This window comes from Canis lupus, chromosome 26, assembly GCF_048164855.1.
Source record: "Canis lupus baileyi chromosome 26, mCanLup2.hap1, whole genome shotgun sequence".
NCBI classification, from domain to species: Eukaryota; Metazoa; Chordata; class Mammalia; order Carnivora; family Canidae; genus Canis; species Canis lupus.
The window spans coordinates 35,838,317-35,855,240 of NC_132863.1; the positions used below are offsets into that span (position 1 = coordinate 35,838,317).

The 16,924-nt window shown below is 50.8% G+C and overlaps 1 protein-coding gene across 1 annotated transcript; it reads right to left on the bottom strand.

Annotated features, from left to right (window-relative positions):
* Window positions 1-8,871: 8,871 nt before the first annotated feature.
* OCSTAMP (osteoclast stimulatory transmembrane protein) lies at window positions 8,872-15,194 on the bottom strand. Its single transcript, XM_072799768.1, is given in 5 exon segments — window positions 8,872-9,911; window positions 9,913-10,268; window positions 11,509-12,511; window positions 12,733-12,828; window positions 15,037-15,194. Coding segments are annotated over 5 exon segments (1,776 nt in total). The 5' UTR covers window positions 15,081-15,194; the 3' UTR covers window positions 8,872-9,634.
* Window positions 15,195-16,924: the final 1,730 nt, after the last annotated feature.

The window sequence follows — 16,924 nt, forward strand, 5'->3', positions numbered from 1 at the left end:
TATACCCCACACACACATACTATGCTACTTCTCTGCCCTATACTCTTCTCTGGGATCTTCAGCAATAACAATAGCAAAGCATCCTACTCAGAGCCAAACACCATGCTGTGTTCATTATCTTTATTTCCCCCAGCCCTGGCGAGGCAGGTACTGTCAGTCCCATTTTATAGGTGAGGAAACAGAGGTCCAGAGAGGAATGATTTCCAATGTCATGAGTCAGGGGCCAGGCAGGAAGCAGAACCCCAACACTCTCTGTGTCCCCACCCCAACCCCAGCCATCCCTTACTCAGCTCTTTCCAAGGTATCAAATGCCAGTTAAGCCCAGGGTTCCTCCTCCCCAGTCCAGAGGGTGGCAGTCCTCCCTGAGTGTGGTCCAGAGCAATCCTTTTAGCCATATTAAATGCAAGTGGCTCCTTGGGCTTCTTTCCCTCTAAGCTTGCCGGCTCAGCTCTCTCTCCTGCCTAATTGAGCTGTTCAGTTGCCAGCAGCAAAGGGCAGTACTTGGCAATGAGCTAAGTACATCTCAAGTGGCATTCTCTATTTTCCCAGGCCCTCACTCATCTCGTCTTCCTCATTTAGCAAAGACATCTTAGTAATGGCACTGGTTGCTAAAACCTCCACCCTGTTGTTAAAACCAAACATTTGGGAATTATTTATCTCTCCCTCACTGCTGACATCCAATACTTAAGGAAGTCCCTCAATTCTACCTCCAAAATATACATCAAATTAATGCACCTTTCACCACCATGTCCTGAACTAGCACTTTCCTCCATCCAGATCCTCTTGATAGGACAACTGTGATTGTTTCCCAGTGGGTCTTTAGCTATGTTCTTGCTCCTAACTCAACAGCTCATTCTTCATGCAGTACCAAGTAATCTCTTTTAAAAAAGTAAGCCACTCAATGGCATCCTTTTGCACTTAAAAGGAATCCAAACCCTTTCCACAAGGGCATTCCCTAGAATGCCCTGCATGATGTGGCCCCTCCCCACCTCTCCCTCTTACTCATGATGCCTCAGCCAGAGCCTCCATCTATCTGGCTTACACGGTGCGATGGTCGGATAGTGTCCCCCCAGAGTTCACATCTACCCCAAACCCCAGAAAGTGACCTTATTTGGAAATAGGGTCTTCGCATGTATAATTAATTAAGATGAGGTCATCCTGGATTAGAGTGGCCGAAAATTTAATGTCTGGTGTCTTCATAAGAGAAAGGAGAGGGAGATTCAGACAGAGGAGACATTCACGTGGAAAAAGCCATGCAAAGACAGAGGCAGAGGTTGGAATGCTACAGTTATAAGCCAAGGAAGAAGTTGGGAGAGGCGAGGCCTTGATCCTTCCCTTCAGCCTCAGAAGAGCATGGCCTTGCTGACACCTAGGCTGTAAACTTCCAGCCTCCAGAAACTGTGAGAGAATAAACTTGTGTAAAGCTATTGCACATGGCAAGCACCTGCCTGCTTTGGAGCCTTTGTACTTTGTACACAATTTCCTTAGCTTAGTGCCCAGCCCAGGTGACCCCAGTTGTGGGCATGTGATTCCTGAAACACTCGTTCTTGGATGCTTGTTTTGGGGATGCTTCTTCCTCGGTACCCCTTAGAGAAAGCTTCCTTCCTACAAGAAGTCCAAGCCACATAAGCAGCCACATAGAGGCACTTTGATCAACAGTCCAGATGCGATGTCCCAGCTCAGACATCACACGGGGCAGTGAGGAAGCTCCCAGATTCCAGCCCCCAATCATTTGAATCACTCCCAGCTGGAATCCCAAGACATCACAGAGGAAGGCAAGCCATCTCCACTGTCCCATTCAACGTCCTAACACAATCCATGAGCATTAAGACATGGGTTGTTGCTTTATGTCACCAAGTTCAGGGTAGTCATTACATAACAATAGATAATAGCGGACTCATGTGAATCAGACTGTCAGCAATTGTCAGGAAGCAAAGTCTATCAAAGTGGGAAGCGAAACCCATTCAATAATTTAACCCATGTTCACCGATTTTGTTGTAGGGACTGATTTGGGTCGTCAGAATGAATAGCCAGGTCTGTGAATTAGGCAGAGGGAGCATGACGATTCCCATTTGACAGGTGAATAAACTGAGGTAGAGTGACAAAGAGAGCTGAAGTGATCTACGGTGCCCCATGGACAGCAAGGGATAAAGTAGGCATGGGAACCATATCTGTGCAGTACTAAGCCCTCCGCCAGACCCTGTCCCATGGAAGGCATTTCAGCTAGGAGGCAGCTGTGAACACAGAAGACTTGGTGCCTCGCCTCCCAGCACTTACGGTCCAGTAAGGGCAGCGAACAAATAGATCATTATACGTGCCGTAAGAGTTTTGGAGGTGTTACAGCAGTGTGTATTGGAGAGCCGTACGTCGTCTGCGGTGAGGGCGGGGTAGAGAATTCAGGGGATGCCTCCCCAAGAAAGTGATATGTCAGCAGAGCTGCTGGAATGGTCATCCTGTTGGCTCATTATGAATTCCCAAACAATTGACTTAAGCTACCGGTTTTCTTTTTTGCCCAGTACCCACAAAAAATACATTTCAGATAGCACCCCTGGACACACACACAGCCAAAACAAGGTCTACAAAATTATGCTTATGCTCACTAAGAGCGAATGTATGCTGGTTTTTTTTTCTCTATTCTATTGTTTTTTTGTTTTTTGTTTTTAAAGAAATACTGGTTACAATCTGTTAATTTGGTTCCTGATCTACAGTGGTGGCTCACCGTTTGAAAAACATCTTGCCCAGCATTCACAATCCCAACCCCTTTACCCGTGATATGGCTGGAATAGGCAAGTGACTAATTCTAGTTAATGAGTCATGAATGGCTGTTGCCGGGGGGCTTCTGGGAAGGTTATATTCTTATATAACCAGTCCTAGAGGGAGAGGAAGAGAGGGAAAGAGACAGAGAGATCCTACATGCACATGACCCTGAATGAGTGCCTCCTGAAAGTTTGTGCTCTAGCTGCTTTCTTGCCTCATCTGCCCCGCGACCTAGGGTGGAAGAGGTGGGGAGCACAGATCCATGCCACTCTCAGGGAAGGGCTTCCAGGTGAAGTCTGCTCCCCACACCTCAGGTGAAGCTCCAGAGGGAGCAGGTTGGGTGACTTGGGCCCCAGGTGCCTGGGACCTGGTGCTGGATGCCCACCTCCATAGCTGCCTCCTGAGGTGTCATTCAGGGGTACACAGAAGCCCTCTGTAGCCAGATGGTAGCAATGCTGTCCCCAGGAGGACACTCTTTCCCTCTCCTGGTTCTCACTGCATGAGGAAGCCCCCCTGAGGACTGGCCATGGGTCCATGGGCATTCAGTTTCACAGACGGCTTCCACCCCCTTGACTTCCTTCAGATGGAGAGTGAAGAGACCAAGTCTCAGAGAGGTGATAAGAGGTGCCACCAAGCCACCCAGTCCTCAGTGAGAGAGCTGAGATTTGAATGCAGCTCTGGATGGCTCAAAGTAACATTGGCATGCTATAGAGATTATTCCCATTTCTCCTTCCCCTTCTTCCTGGAGTAGCATCTGGAGAATGCAAGTGTATAGACAGCGTCTTCTACAAGGTTCTTCCCAGCTGAAGTCAGAATGTCTCTTGCTCTTTGAAAGTCAAAGGCTTCACCTGGCTTCTCCTGCTTCACAGCAGCAGATTGTGTTTTCCAAGGGTATTCCAGGGATATGTCCCAAGTGATCTTTGGAAACATGACCTTAAAAGAGAAAGAAAGAAAGAAAGAAAGAAAGAAAGAAAGAAAGAAAGAAAGAAAGACAGACCTTGCCACTCCCAGTCAAGAGGTGGGCTCCCTTGAGTCTGGGTGGGTTCTGTGATTCTTTTGGTGGAAGTGATGCTGCCCAGTTCCAGGGACAGCCCCTAACTGTCCTGGCAGCTTCTGCTTCCCACCTCTCAGAATCCCAAGGTGCTGGTAAGATGGGCTGTTCTGTCCAGACCACATAATGAGCACTGTGGCCACAGACACTGAGTGGAGGGGCCAGTCAAGCCTTCAAACGACCCCAGCCCGTCCCTCTCCACCTGTACCAGTACAAGAGACTGCATGCAAGAACCACCCGGCTGAGCCCAGTCAACTCACAGAACTGTGTGAGATAGTAGTAAATCTTTGTTTCCGGTCCCTAAATTTGGGGGCGGTTTCCTCCCCAGCAATAGATAATCAAGAACACCCACCCTACAAGGTGAGTGTAATAGAAGAGATTAGAACTCAGGGACTCTCGTCTTGCAATTTAGACATATTTTGTTTTGGAGCCAGCAAGTGCTAGAGTGGGGATTGGAACTCAGGACTTGAACTCCTTTCCAGGGTCATATTGGCATTTCCAGGTGGGCAGCAGGGAATGTGGCCTTTTCCATACTTGGAAGCTTCCTCTTCCGGCGCTCATCCCCCAGGCTGGGCCTGTGGCAGCCAGCAGAGGGCGTTCGATACCGCCAAGTTTCCAAGGCCTTTGACAGCCCTGACCCCGGGGTCAAGGGAAGTTAGCACTCCTCTTTCCCCATCTCTCTTCTTTGAAGTTGTGGAATCTTCCTTGGGTAGGAGAAAGGCCAACATTAATATTTATGACTCAGGGAAAATCCGATAATCCTCTCTGAACTTCAGGTTTCTCATCTGTAAAATGGCCATAATAATGATCCTTTTGCCTGCCTCAGAGAGCTCTTGGGATAGAAGGGGGGAGCAGCACCACCACACAGAGGTTCCAGCCATGTGTTTTTCAATCTCTAGACCAAAGAGTAAAAGGATCCCAAGGCCAAATGTGGGATTGTCAACAGGGCTGGAATTAATCTTCAGTTTTTTCTGTCCTTTTAGACCTGGCACCCAACAGGTAATCTGGTGATGGATTCCAGAAAAGAGCCACGGCCTCAGAGAAATGGTCTAACGACCTCTCCATCCTCTTTTCTGTCCCTCAAAAATATCAAATTTGTCCCTTCCTCAGTGCCTTTGCACTTGTAATTTCTCTGGCCTGGAATGTTCCTTCTCTTTCTCTTTGTATGCTTGGCTCCTGCTCATCCTTCAGGTCTCAAATCAAATCACATCTCCTCAGAGAGATCTCCAGTGACCACCCCATCTCTACATGAAATTATCTTGTTTATTCATTAACTCATTTTTAGAATGTCAGCTCCATGAGCAGCTCATATGTCCCTTTCACCACTGTACAGACCAGAGCCTAGCACAGGGCTTGGCATGTAGTACGTGCTCAATAAATACTGGTTGAGTACGTGAATGAAATGTTGAAAACCAAGTACGTGTAAAAATGGAGCTAGATGCTTCTTACCATGCTTCTCTCACATGGAAAGTTCTGTTATCCCCATTGAAAGGCAAAGAAAAATGAGGTTGAGGGAGGCTTAGTAATTTGTTTAGTGTCACACAGCTACAAAGTGGTGGAATCAGAATGGAAACCTAGATTTTTCTGACCTCCAGTTGTCTGTTCTTTCCAGTATATCTGGAGGAGAAGATGCTGTCCCCCCACTTGTATCCCCTCCACACTAGGACTTCCCATACAGGTGGCTGGTGTCTCACTGTGAACACCTGTGACAGTTCCTGAAGGAGTTTCCCCTCAGCCCAAGAAGAAGGCAGGCTGGAGGCGCCGAGGCAAGGAGCAGCCCTCAGCCCGTGGGAGCTGACAGCAGAGGATAAATACCCAGACTTCCTCAGGGTGAGGGTGGAGGGGACTCTGAGGCACCTTCTTCACCAACTTCCAGAAGTTCCACAGCAACGATAATCTGTTTACTGATGCACCCGAATCAGCTTCTTTCCCTGTCTTCTCTAGCTTCTCCACATCCCTACTGGTGCTCCCTAGGATCACCTCCCAAGTAAATCATACTTAAAACCCTATCTCAGGCTTGGCTTCTTCCCAGCAGGATTGCTGTGTAACAAATTGCCACAAATGAAGTGGCTTAAAACTACACACATTTCTTATCTCACAGTTTTTGTGGAGCAGGAGTCTGGATATGGAGCCTCTGGGTCCTCTGCTTCAGTGTCTCTGAAGTTCAGGGCTGCAGTCAAGGTATGGGCCGTGGTTGTAGCCTCACCTGAAGACCCAAGGCTCTTCTCACTTAGAAGGCTGTTGTCAGAATTGAGGCCCTTGGGCTGAAAACCTCAGTTCCAAGCTGGCTATTGCCAGAGGGGACCTTCAGATCCTTCTCTGTGGGCCTCTCCAGCATGGCAGCTTGCTTTATCAAAGCATGCAAGCCGAGAAGATGGCAAGATAGTGAGCCCACTAGCAAGATGGATGTCGCAGTCTTGGGAAACCTGATCACAGAAATGATACCCCACCATTTGTACCATATTCTCTTAGCTGGAAGCAAGTTCAAGGGGAAGAATCACACAAGGGTATGAATTCCACAATGTGAGGTCATTGGTGGACCATCTTGGATGTCTGTCTGTCATACCAGCTAACATGCACCTAAAAAGCTACAACCTCATAGATAAGTTAATAAGTAAGTTCCCATGTAATTTAGAAAGTTCTACATCTAGTCAAGGAAGCTCTCTGATGTACACAAGGAGGGACAGCCAAGGATGTCCATTGCAGCGTTGTTTACAATAACAAAAGTTGGAAACTACCTAAACATCAACCAAAGGGAAATGCTAAACAACTCATGACATATCAATGCCATCCAATAATTAGAAAGAATGAGGTAGGGCGGAGACGTACTGCTGAGTGAAAAGACAGGCTGTAGAACTACACATATCACATCGTGCCATCGAGAACGACACACAATGGTATGCATTCCTATGTTCTATCTGCATATACCTACACGTGTAGAAAAATATCCGAATGGTACCCACCCAACTGGTAATGGCGGTTGTGCCTGTGGGGTAGGGAGGCAGAAATGTGTGTGGTGGTCAAAGGAGACGTCGTCACTCTTATTTGTTAAGGTCATAGGTTCTGAAAGCCAGACCACCTGGATTAAAGTTCTGACTCTGTAGCTTATTAGCTGTATGACTTTGGGCAAAACACTTAACCTCTCTGAACCTCAATTTATTCGCCTCTAAAAGGAGAAGAATAATACCACCATCTATTTAGTTTTAAGATGGTATACATAAAGCTTTTTACAGAGTTTTGGACATATCTAATGGTGTGCTAGAGCCAGCCCCCACCAGCTCCCGAGACCAATTGTGGGCATCTCAGTCCCACTCCCAGCACACCCCCAGTGCATCATAAGCACCCAACAAACACCAGCTATTATTATCTGTACTGCTCTAATTTTCATAAGGACAAGGATTCACGTGTTACTTGTGCAATTTAAAAAAACGTGTGGGTGAGTCACTGCCTATACAACCCACAAGGCAGCTTTGTGGGAAAGGAAGCTGGGATGGAACTGGGTTTCGGGTGAGGTCAAAGATGGCCCTCAGGGATGAGCACAAACACCTTCTAGGAGGGGGTGAAGTGCCTGGAGTGTGGCTCAGGTCTGAGCAGCTGGTGACTCACACTGCACTGGCTGTGTAAGTTGAAACACTTGACTGGGAATATATCTCTTCCTGCTTTGTATCTTTCCCTTTGGCCACTTATTTGGCCCAAAGCAAGCTGCTTCCAGTACCTAACCATTCCTTTCTGCAAGCCCCAAATCTTCAGGAAGGAGCAGAGAAAGGAGAGCGCACAATCCTACCTCCAGATACCTGGCCATTGAACTGATTTTTACTGAGTGTTTATTCTGTACCAGGCACTGCCTCAGGAACTGGAAATAGCAGGGAGGACCAGACACATAGTCTGGAGTTTACATTCTTGCGAGGATGATATGAAACACACGGCAGGTAACAAAGAGCTAAATCTATGAATACATACGCAAGCTAATATCAAATAAAGGATACTGATAAGGGTGTTTATAGAGGTGAGAAAACAATTTGATATGATAGATCAGGGGTCAGCAAACATTTTAGTTAAAGATCCAGAAGGTCAATATTTCAGATTTTTGTGGGCCACGCAGTCCCTGTCTCCACTACTCAAATCTGCCATGAGAACAGAAGCAGCCAGAAACAATACTTAAACTAATGGGTGTGGCAGTGTTCCAGTACAATCCTGTTCACAAAACCAGCCAGCAGGCCAGATTTGGCTCACAGATTGTAGCTTGTCCACTCCTGTGATGGAGTGAAACTGGCTGGGATGGGACAATATTAGGTGGAGTGGTCAGGGAAGGCTTCTCTGAGAAGGTGACGTTTGAGCTAATCCCCGAAGGATGCAAAGAAGCTTCTCCATGCCAAGACTTGAAGGAAGTGTGTTCCAGGATGTGGGAACAGCAAGCGCATTGCCCCGAGGTGCAAACCACCCTAGTGTGTCTGAGGAGTTTGAGCCCATGCAGCCGGGTAGAGTAAGAGAGGGAGAGGTTGGCTTGAGCAGGGCTTTGCGACCCAGGCCACATCATCAGTCAGGGTCCTGGCAGGAAAGAGATGATAGTCTTAAATGGGAAAGGAAAGAGAGTTTAATGAAGGGACAGAGGTGGGAACTTGGTAAAAGGAAGGATGGTGAGGCTCTCAGAGACCAGCACCTGTGGAAGCCGTACCCTTCCAGAACCCAGGGGCATCTACGCCACCATGAGGGGCCGCCCAGCCAGAGAGGAGCTGTGGCTGCCAGTGATGGAATCTGGCATCTGCCAAGTAGCCCAGAGGGCCGCAGGAACACCAAACCCAACATCTCTCTCCTCTCCTGCTTTGGATCACCTGCTAGCATCTCCCACTGGCCAAGCCCAATTAGAAGTCATCGGCCAGAGGGGCCAGGGTGATTCAATGCACGGAGGTACAAATTTCTGGAATAGAAAAGGGCAGAGAATGATCTAGAGGGAACAGAGAATACCAAGCCCACAGAGGAGAGAACTGGGGTTTTCCTAGAATTTTTTTTTTTTAAGATTTTATTTATTTATTCATGAGAGACACAGAGAGAGAGGTAGAGACACAGGCAGAGGGAGAAGCAGGCACCTTGCAGGGAGCCCGATGAAAGGGGGTCCCAGGACCCTCTTACCAGGGTCCTTACCTCTTACCCAGGCTGGCAGGCCCAGGCGTTGGGAGCAGGAAGGAGTCCCCGGGGGCAGCCGCTGGCCTCCGTGCCTGTCGATCCCAGGACTCCAGGATCACGCCCTGGACCAAAGGGAGGCACTAAACCACTTAGCCACCCAGGGATCCCCCTTTTCCTAGAATTTCAATGAGGATGCAGTTGCCAGATAAAATATGGGTTACTCAGTCCCATTTGAATTTCAGATAAGCTACAAATACAGGTTTGGTATCAGTATGTTTAGGAATAAGAATGCCCCAAGAAGGTACTTATACTAAAGCCATATTTGTTATTTATCTGAAATTCAAATGGAACCGGGTGTCGTGTATTTATATTTGCTCAACCCTGGCAACCCCGGATGAAATCCCCAAAGGAATTTGAAACAAAAAGTGTTAACATACCTTAATTTAGGATTTAATAAATACCTTGTTTATAAAATCAAGAAAATTTTAGATCGCTAAATCTAAGGAGGATTCGGGGGACATATAAATAAGTTGTAGGAGCGTTTAGAGGCATTCGCCATGTGAAGTTTCCGTCTACCAGGGAAAGCAGTGGATACAGAGGAGAGCCTTGGTTGACCCCCCAACTGGCTGGGAGGAACCTCGAGCTGTCTCCACACTTTCTGGTCTTCACTGTGCCAAGGGTTTTACTGCTTCTTGAAGTCTTTTATGCCCAATATCGAATTCCTTCTCTCCCACATCCCCAGGTGGAAAGTAGGTCACATGGGTTATTATTATGCAGTCGTGGAAACTGAGGCTCAGAGAGGTGAAGCAATCTACCCAAGGTCACACAGCAGGGCAGCAGGAGGACCAAGGTCTGTGCGGCTCCCAGGCGCCTCCCCTCGGCCCTCGCACCCTCTGTTCTTCGCAGCATCCAGCACGCGTAGGCCTGGCTATCCGTGCTGGGTGGGTGCTGGCAGGCCTGGCAGGCCCGGGGGTCGGGAGCAGGAGGGGGGCCCCGGGGGCGGCCGCTGGCCTCCATGCCCGTCGTATCTGCGCTGGAGCCGGGCATGAAGGTGGCGGACCCTCCTGGCCTCCTGGGCCGAGAAGAAGGAAGCGGCGATGGTGTGCCGCAGGCGCCGGGCGTAGGTCTCCAGCAGGACCGTGGCACAAGCCGCCAGCTGCAGGGCCCCGGCCACCAGGGGGGCGGCGGTGCGGGGGCGCTGGGCGGGCAGCAGCGGGCAGCCCGGGGAGGTGAAGCGGAGCTCCCACTGCAAGGAGTTGTGAGTGGAGAGGAAGGGGCTCTCCGGAGGGGGCTGGTTGAAGAGGAAGGGGACGAAGCCCAGGACCGTGTACGTGGCCTTCAAAGAGGAATAAAAAGCGCATCAACAGACACCCAGCCATTCCTGGACACCCACCACTTGGCGGCGGCTTGCCCTCCTCTGCAAGATGGGCCCAGAAGTAACACAGCCTCCTGCCTGGGGACTGAGGAGCATCAGATGATGAGATCAGGAGTCTGAAGCAGGCTTTCTGACCAACAAAAAGCGCTGTACAAATGCTATCTTTATTACTAGGTTCTGAACGGAATGCTTTAGAGAAAACAAATGGGTACTATGGGCATTTATTCTTTGCTAAGCCCTTCGTGAATACTTTAGATGTCTTTTCCAACAAATACTCATGATCCTATGAGGTTGAGTCCAGAATGAGCCTCTCTGAAGAGATGGGAAGCCTGAGGTCACATAATGAGGTTGCCAACCCAGGGGGTCAGTCCCAGCCAAGGCGGGTCCCAACATCCTAAGAATTAGGCTCTACATTTCCCTTGCGGTATGTTGGAGCAGGTGTAGGGAGGCAGTGAGGTCAGAGGTTAACCATTTGACTCTGGAGTCAGACTTTTTGAATTGGATCCTGGTTCTGCCCAGGGCTGACTTCTCTGCTGGGCTCAGTGCAGGGGGCTAACGGAGGTATTTTATTCTCATTCTCTCTCTCTTTTTTTTTTTTTTTTTTAAGATTTTATTGATTTATTTATGAGAGACACACAGAGAGAGAGAGAGGCAGAGACAAAGGCAGAGGGAGAAGCAGGCTCCATGCAGGGAGCCCGACGTGGGACTTGATCCGGAGACTCCAGGATCAGGCCCTGGGCCGAAGGTAGGCGCTAAATCGCTAAGCCACCCAGGGATCTCCTTATTCTCTTTTAACATCAGAATAATTCACCAGGTACTTATACAGATGACCACATGTTAAGACTCACAATAACCAAGCAGGGTGAGGAGGATTGATCCAGCTTGTACAAGTGAGGAAAATGAAGCTTGGACACCTTGCCACTCAGGAAAAGAGTAACTTGCGGGGGGGGGGGTCCAATTATTTTCAAGTCGTTGGGTATCTATATCCTCATCTGCCCCAGGAGTGAGGATTGAACCCACTGTTTTGGGCTGGGGTGGAAATCAAAGGAGTCTCTCTGCAAATGCCCCAGGGTCCCATAGCTTTTCTAAGGGCTGGGACCTGAAAGCTAATGAAATTCAATTGCAAATCAAGTGGTTAACACACCCCGCCTCTTCCTACCAGGAAGCCACTCCAGTCCCCTCTTCCCGTCACCGCACTTACATCGTACTTGACCGTGAGCGTGATGGGCACTGTGGGCAGCTTCTGGGCCCAGTCCACGGCGGCCTGAGCCAGGAGAAAGGCCACGTGGTCTGTGGCCACCGTCACAGCTGTGGCCATCAGGAGCAGGGTGAGCAGCCCCAGCCTCAGGAGACAACACAGCAGCTCCCCCGGGGACAGCTTCGGCCGGGCTGCCCAGAGCAGCCAGGCTGGTGGGGAGGCCACCAGGTGCATGGCCTGGGCCTCTTGCAGCTGCCAAAGCAGCTGCCGTGTGGCGTAGATATTGTCAAACTGCAGGTCAGTCAGGTAGCGATGGAGGTACCGGCCCGAGTCCACCAGGAGGCCCAGCGTAAAGAGCCCTGTGACCACCTGCTGGGCCCCGAGCACTGCCCCCTGGGCCAGGGACTCCAGGCCAGAGAAGTCCTCCAGCACCTGCTGAGTGGCCCTGAGCACGTGGAGCCGGAACGCAGAACCGTTGCCCGGGGCCTGCAGCGTCAAGGCCCGGCTGCCCGCTTGGCCGGTGGGGCCCAGGGCCCTGGACGCCGCGTGCAGCTGCTGAGTGGTGTTGAGCAGACTTTCCAGGGAGCCCTCTGTGACACATCTCAGCACCTGCCCGGCCGCGCCCACGTTGGCCAAGACGTTGGGCACCACGGCGGCACCCAGGGTGGCAGCACTCCAGGACAGGAGCAGGCGGCGGCCCTGCTCCGTGCCCAGGCTGGGGACGCTGAGTGCGAACAGACAGCGGGCGGGGGGCACCGAGCCCAGCACCAGGAAGACCAGGAGGCCACACACAGTGGCCACCGTGGCTGAGGGTCCCGGGGGATAAAGCAGCGAGGACACCAGCCAGTGGCGCGTCAGACCGGCAGCGGCGACAGCCAGGGAACCGCACAGGAGGAGCTGGGTCAGCAGCTGGCTGCAGCTGGTTGGGACAGGCTGAGAGAAGGCGACCCAGGCAGCTTGCAGTGGGCCAAGGGCCTTGGAGAGCCCTAGCTGCCAGAAACTCCACCTGCACCAAGGACACAGGGGAGGGGGGCACTCTCAGGAGGATGAGGGGTTGGATGTCAACCCAATGCCCCTGATCCTTGAAACCTTCCATTGCTGACAGGCTCCCCCCCTTTGGCCACAGTGTTGGGCAGTCTTCCCCTGTGGGCCAATTCCAGCAACTCACCCCAAACCCACAGGACCCCAGCTGACCCCTAGTCAGAGCTGCCCTAGGATTATCCTCACTGGACTTGTCGGGGAAGAGTCCAGATCTTGGGGATGTGAGGATGGATGCCTGGGCTGCCTGCGTCCATACTTCCAGTTTTGCCGGGACACCTCGCCCTGGGGAATGAAAGAGTCGTGGAGAGAGAAGCACAGATGAGAGAGAAGAAGAAAGAGACAAAAATGGGGAGAGAGAGAGAGATACAGTTTCACTTGAATTCACCATCTTGGTTAGCTTGGACCAACCAAGGACAACTCTTGGACATTCCTTCGGGGTCTCTTCTACTATTCAGTAGCTTTTCTACTCTGTTATCCTTGTATTTATGAAACAACCACTTTAGGCTCAGCACTGGAGAAACAGGGATGAATGGAACAGACAAGAGTCCCTGCCCTCCTAGAGCCTGTATTAAAGAATGATGGCAGAGGAATTAGTGAGAAGAGGTTGGGTTCTGGGTATGTTCTATTGGAGAAGCCAACACAACTGGCAGTCTGATTGGCTGTGGGAGTGAGAGGAAGAGGGAGGTTAGGGATGACAATGGGGTTTGGTGCCTGAGGAACTGAGAACACCCAGGTGTCGTCCAAGATGGGAAATAAGTGACCTGTAAAGTCATTGATTTACACATGATACTTAAAGCCATGTGGCAGGAGGAGACTCCTCAGGAGCATGTGTTGGCAGCTGGGGGGTCAAGAAAGAGGCTGAGGAACTAGGTGATGTGGTGCTGGGGAACCAAGCGAGTCAAGTGTTCCAAGAAGAGGGGAGTGACCACATATGTCAAGTGCTGCGGATCAGTCAGTAAGGCTGAGCACTGAGCAATGGCCTTTGGATTTAGCCACGTGGAGGTCCCTGGTGAGTGCCCAAAAGGGTAGTAGCTTGGTGGCATCTTGGGCCAAAACCTGACTAACTAGAGGGAGCCCAGAAGAGACCAGAAGAAGTAGGACGTGAGACACGAGCACGCCGAGGCCTGTTTGCGGGAAAGGTGTGCAGAAAGGTGCCAAAGCTGATGGTGGGAATGGGACCAAGATGTGAGAGACTCTAACAGGTTTGCAGATGGCCGAGCCAATCAAGAGGGGGGTGTGGATGAAGCGGAGGCCCTCTGGAGCGATCTTTTCTGCAGTGATGGTGGTGGGGACAGCCCTGGGTAAGGTTGACAGCACAAAGGCTGGGACGGGTGACAGGTAGAGGATGGGCGCCGATCTCTCAGTTCCTCTGACACACAACAGAGCAGTGGTTAAGGGCCTGGGTTCAAATCCCCACTTCACCATCCACCACCATCCGTGTGACTTTGGTTGAGTTTCTTTTCTCCTCCTCCTCCTCCTCCTCCTCCTCCTCCTCCTCCTCCTCCTTCCTCCTCCTCCTCCTTCCTCCTCCTCCTCCTCCTCCTCCTCCTCCTCCTCTTCTTCTTCTTCTTCTTCTTCTTCTTCTTCTTCTTCTTCTTCTTCCTCCTTCTTCTTCTTTTTAGATTATTTATTTGTGAGAGACACAGAGAGGGGGGGGGAAACATAGGCAGAGGGATAACCTGTTTGGATCCTGATGTGGGACTCGATCCTAGGACCCCAGGATCACACCCTGAGCCAAAGGCAGAGGCTCAATCACTGAGCCACCCAAGTGCCCTTGGTCCAAGGGCCTAGAATACTGTCTGGCATAGAGCCGGTGCTCCCTAAATATTTGTCGTATGATTGCTTCTATCTGCCCAGGGTGGCAGGAAAGCCAGGTCAGCGTTGATGGAAGGCACGCTGGAGGAGGCAGCAGGAGCTCGAAGAGGAAGGAGAGGGTGGAAGAGTCAACGAATCAGAGAAATGCTACACAAGCCGGCAGCACTAAGGACCCACTTGCAGTGCTCACCAGTGGAAGATGATGAATTATGGCCTTTCTGGCCCCTCCCGCCAGGGCATTTTAATTTAGGACTAAGCCTCCTCCTATTGTGTGATGAGTATTCAGAATGCGGTAACTGTTGAAAAAATAGCGAATAATGCAGATGGTATGGGAAGGGAAGCCAGCTCTAAGTTGTTCTGGAGGCCAAGGCCCGAGGGAGTGTTGGGAATGAGGAGGAAAGCACTTGCCATCTGTCCAGAGCCCCACCCCACCCCCCAGCCCAGCAGGACGGCAGGCCCTGGGCGTGCATTTTCTCATTTATTTCTTACAGCTCCCTGTAGACATTGTTACTATGCTCCTTGACAGATATGGAAACTGAGGCTCAAAGAGGTGGAGTTCACCCAAGGTCCCACAGCCAGGGAATGCCAGAGCTTGAGACCTAAGCTCATACCCATCGTGCCTGAGCAGACTGTTTCCTCACCTGTAGTCCCAGTGTCCAGGGTCCCCAGACCTACCAGGTCCTGGCAAGGTACTCAGCTGTCTCCCAGAGGGCCCTCATGCTTCCTGAATAGCCGTGGGTCCAGATCAGGGCAGGCAAGGCTGAGGCGGTGGCAGCAGGTGGAGAGGAAGCGGGAGGAATTATATTCTCTAGAACTCAGAACTCGGGAACTCCTGTTGCTTCTGCTTTTTGGTTTTTAATTAAGCCCTCCTGGTCGCTTGGGCCCACCTCCCAGGGGGTTGGGCAAGCTTCCTCCTCCTCTTCCTGGAGGCAGGGGTGGGTGGAAGGTGTGGGAGGAAGGAGCCTATTCCCAGCAGTTATCTGTGATCCTTATAGCAGGAAGGTAAAACTGCTCCCATTTCACAGAGGAAGGAACTGAGGCTCATTAGTGGTAGTGCCAGGACTAGAAGTCGTCTGGGCTTCCCCTTGCTCGGAGAGGAGCCTGATTCCCAGCTCCGAGTGGGGGGAACCCGCTTTCCTGCTACTCTGGGAGACAACTGGACCTCTGCCGAGACTCTTTCAAGCATAGTGGCTCTGGTCTCCTCTCCAGCTGGCTTTCTGTCTTTAGCCTGATGCGGACCTGGCTTCTAATCACAGCTCTGTCCCTCCTTCTCTGTGTGGCCTTGAGCAGATGAGCCCATCAGTTTCCTCCTCTTAAAAGAGAGGAAGGATGAAAAAAAATAAAATAAAAGAGGAAGGATGATAACAATTAACATTTATTGATCACGGGCTAAGTATCAGGCACTTCTCAAGAGTTCTATTTGAATTCCCTAAATCCTGGGGGCACCCCGGGGGGCTCAGTGGTTGAGCATCTGCCTTGGGCTCAGGCCATGATCCCAGGATCTTGGGATTAGGTCCTGTATTGGGCTCCCTGCAGGGAGCCTGCTTCTCCCTCTGCCTGTCTCTGTCTCGCTCTGTGTCTCTCATGAATAAATAAATAAAATCTTAAAAAAAAAAAAAAGAATTCCCGGGAAGCCTGCGTGGTTCAGCAGCTGGGTGGCTGTCTTAGGCTCAGGTAGTGATTCCGGGATCCGGGATTAAGTCCTGCATTGGGCTCCTGCGAAGAGTCTGCTTCTCCCTCTGCCTATGTCTCTGTCTCTGTCTCTCTCTGTCTCTCATGAATAAGTAAATAAATCTTTAAAAAAATTAAGAAATAAAAGAAAAAATGAATCCCCTGAATCCTTATTTCCAACAACCCTTTGTGGTAGGTATTGTTATTTCCATTCCTCAGTTCAGAAAACCGAGACCCAGAGAACTAAGTCCTTTAACCAAGCCACTCAGCTAGTAAGAGGTAGAGCCATCATTTATAGCCAATGGTCCTGCTCCAGAGTCTACTGTCAGCCACTGTGCTCTACTGGTGTGGAGGGAAGTGTTCACAAGACTCCTGCTACCTTCAGATGCATCTAGCACTGAAAACAGTAGTCACTTAATAAGTGCGAGGTCCCTGCGTGCGCACTCAGGTGCAGTCATTGCCTGGCAGGTACACTTCTGGGCTGGTTGGAAAGCCAACCCCCATCTGGAAGCAGACACCTTGCCCCCCGCATGTCTGTGCTCTATCACTGCCAGTAGGCTGCCTCGTTGGGAAGCCTTCCTCTGTGCCCCCAGGTCTCCACCCTGTAGGATGTGCCAGTAAGGAAGGACACACCTAGGTGGTGTTCCAGACTCCCCATCCTTTTCCCTTGTAAGGACGTGTTGCTTGGGTCACTTGCTCAGGCCTGAAGGAGGGTATTCTATGGCCCAGTTAGAGGAAGTGACATTCTCATGGTCACACAATTGAATGGGACACCTGTGGCCCTTGGAGGGCCTGACCCCCTACCCAGATCACAAGCCCCTCCAGGAAACCAGGCCAGGTACCAAGTCTGCAGAGAACTGAGGACCCCATGTAGATGGGGAGCAGGAAACCC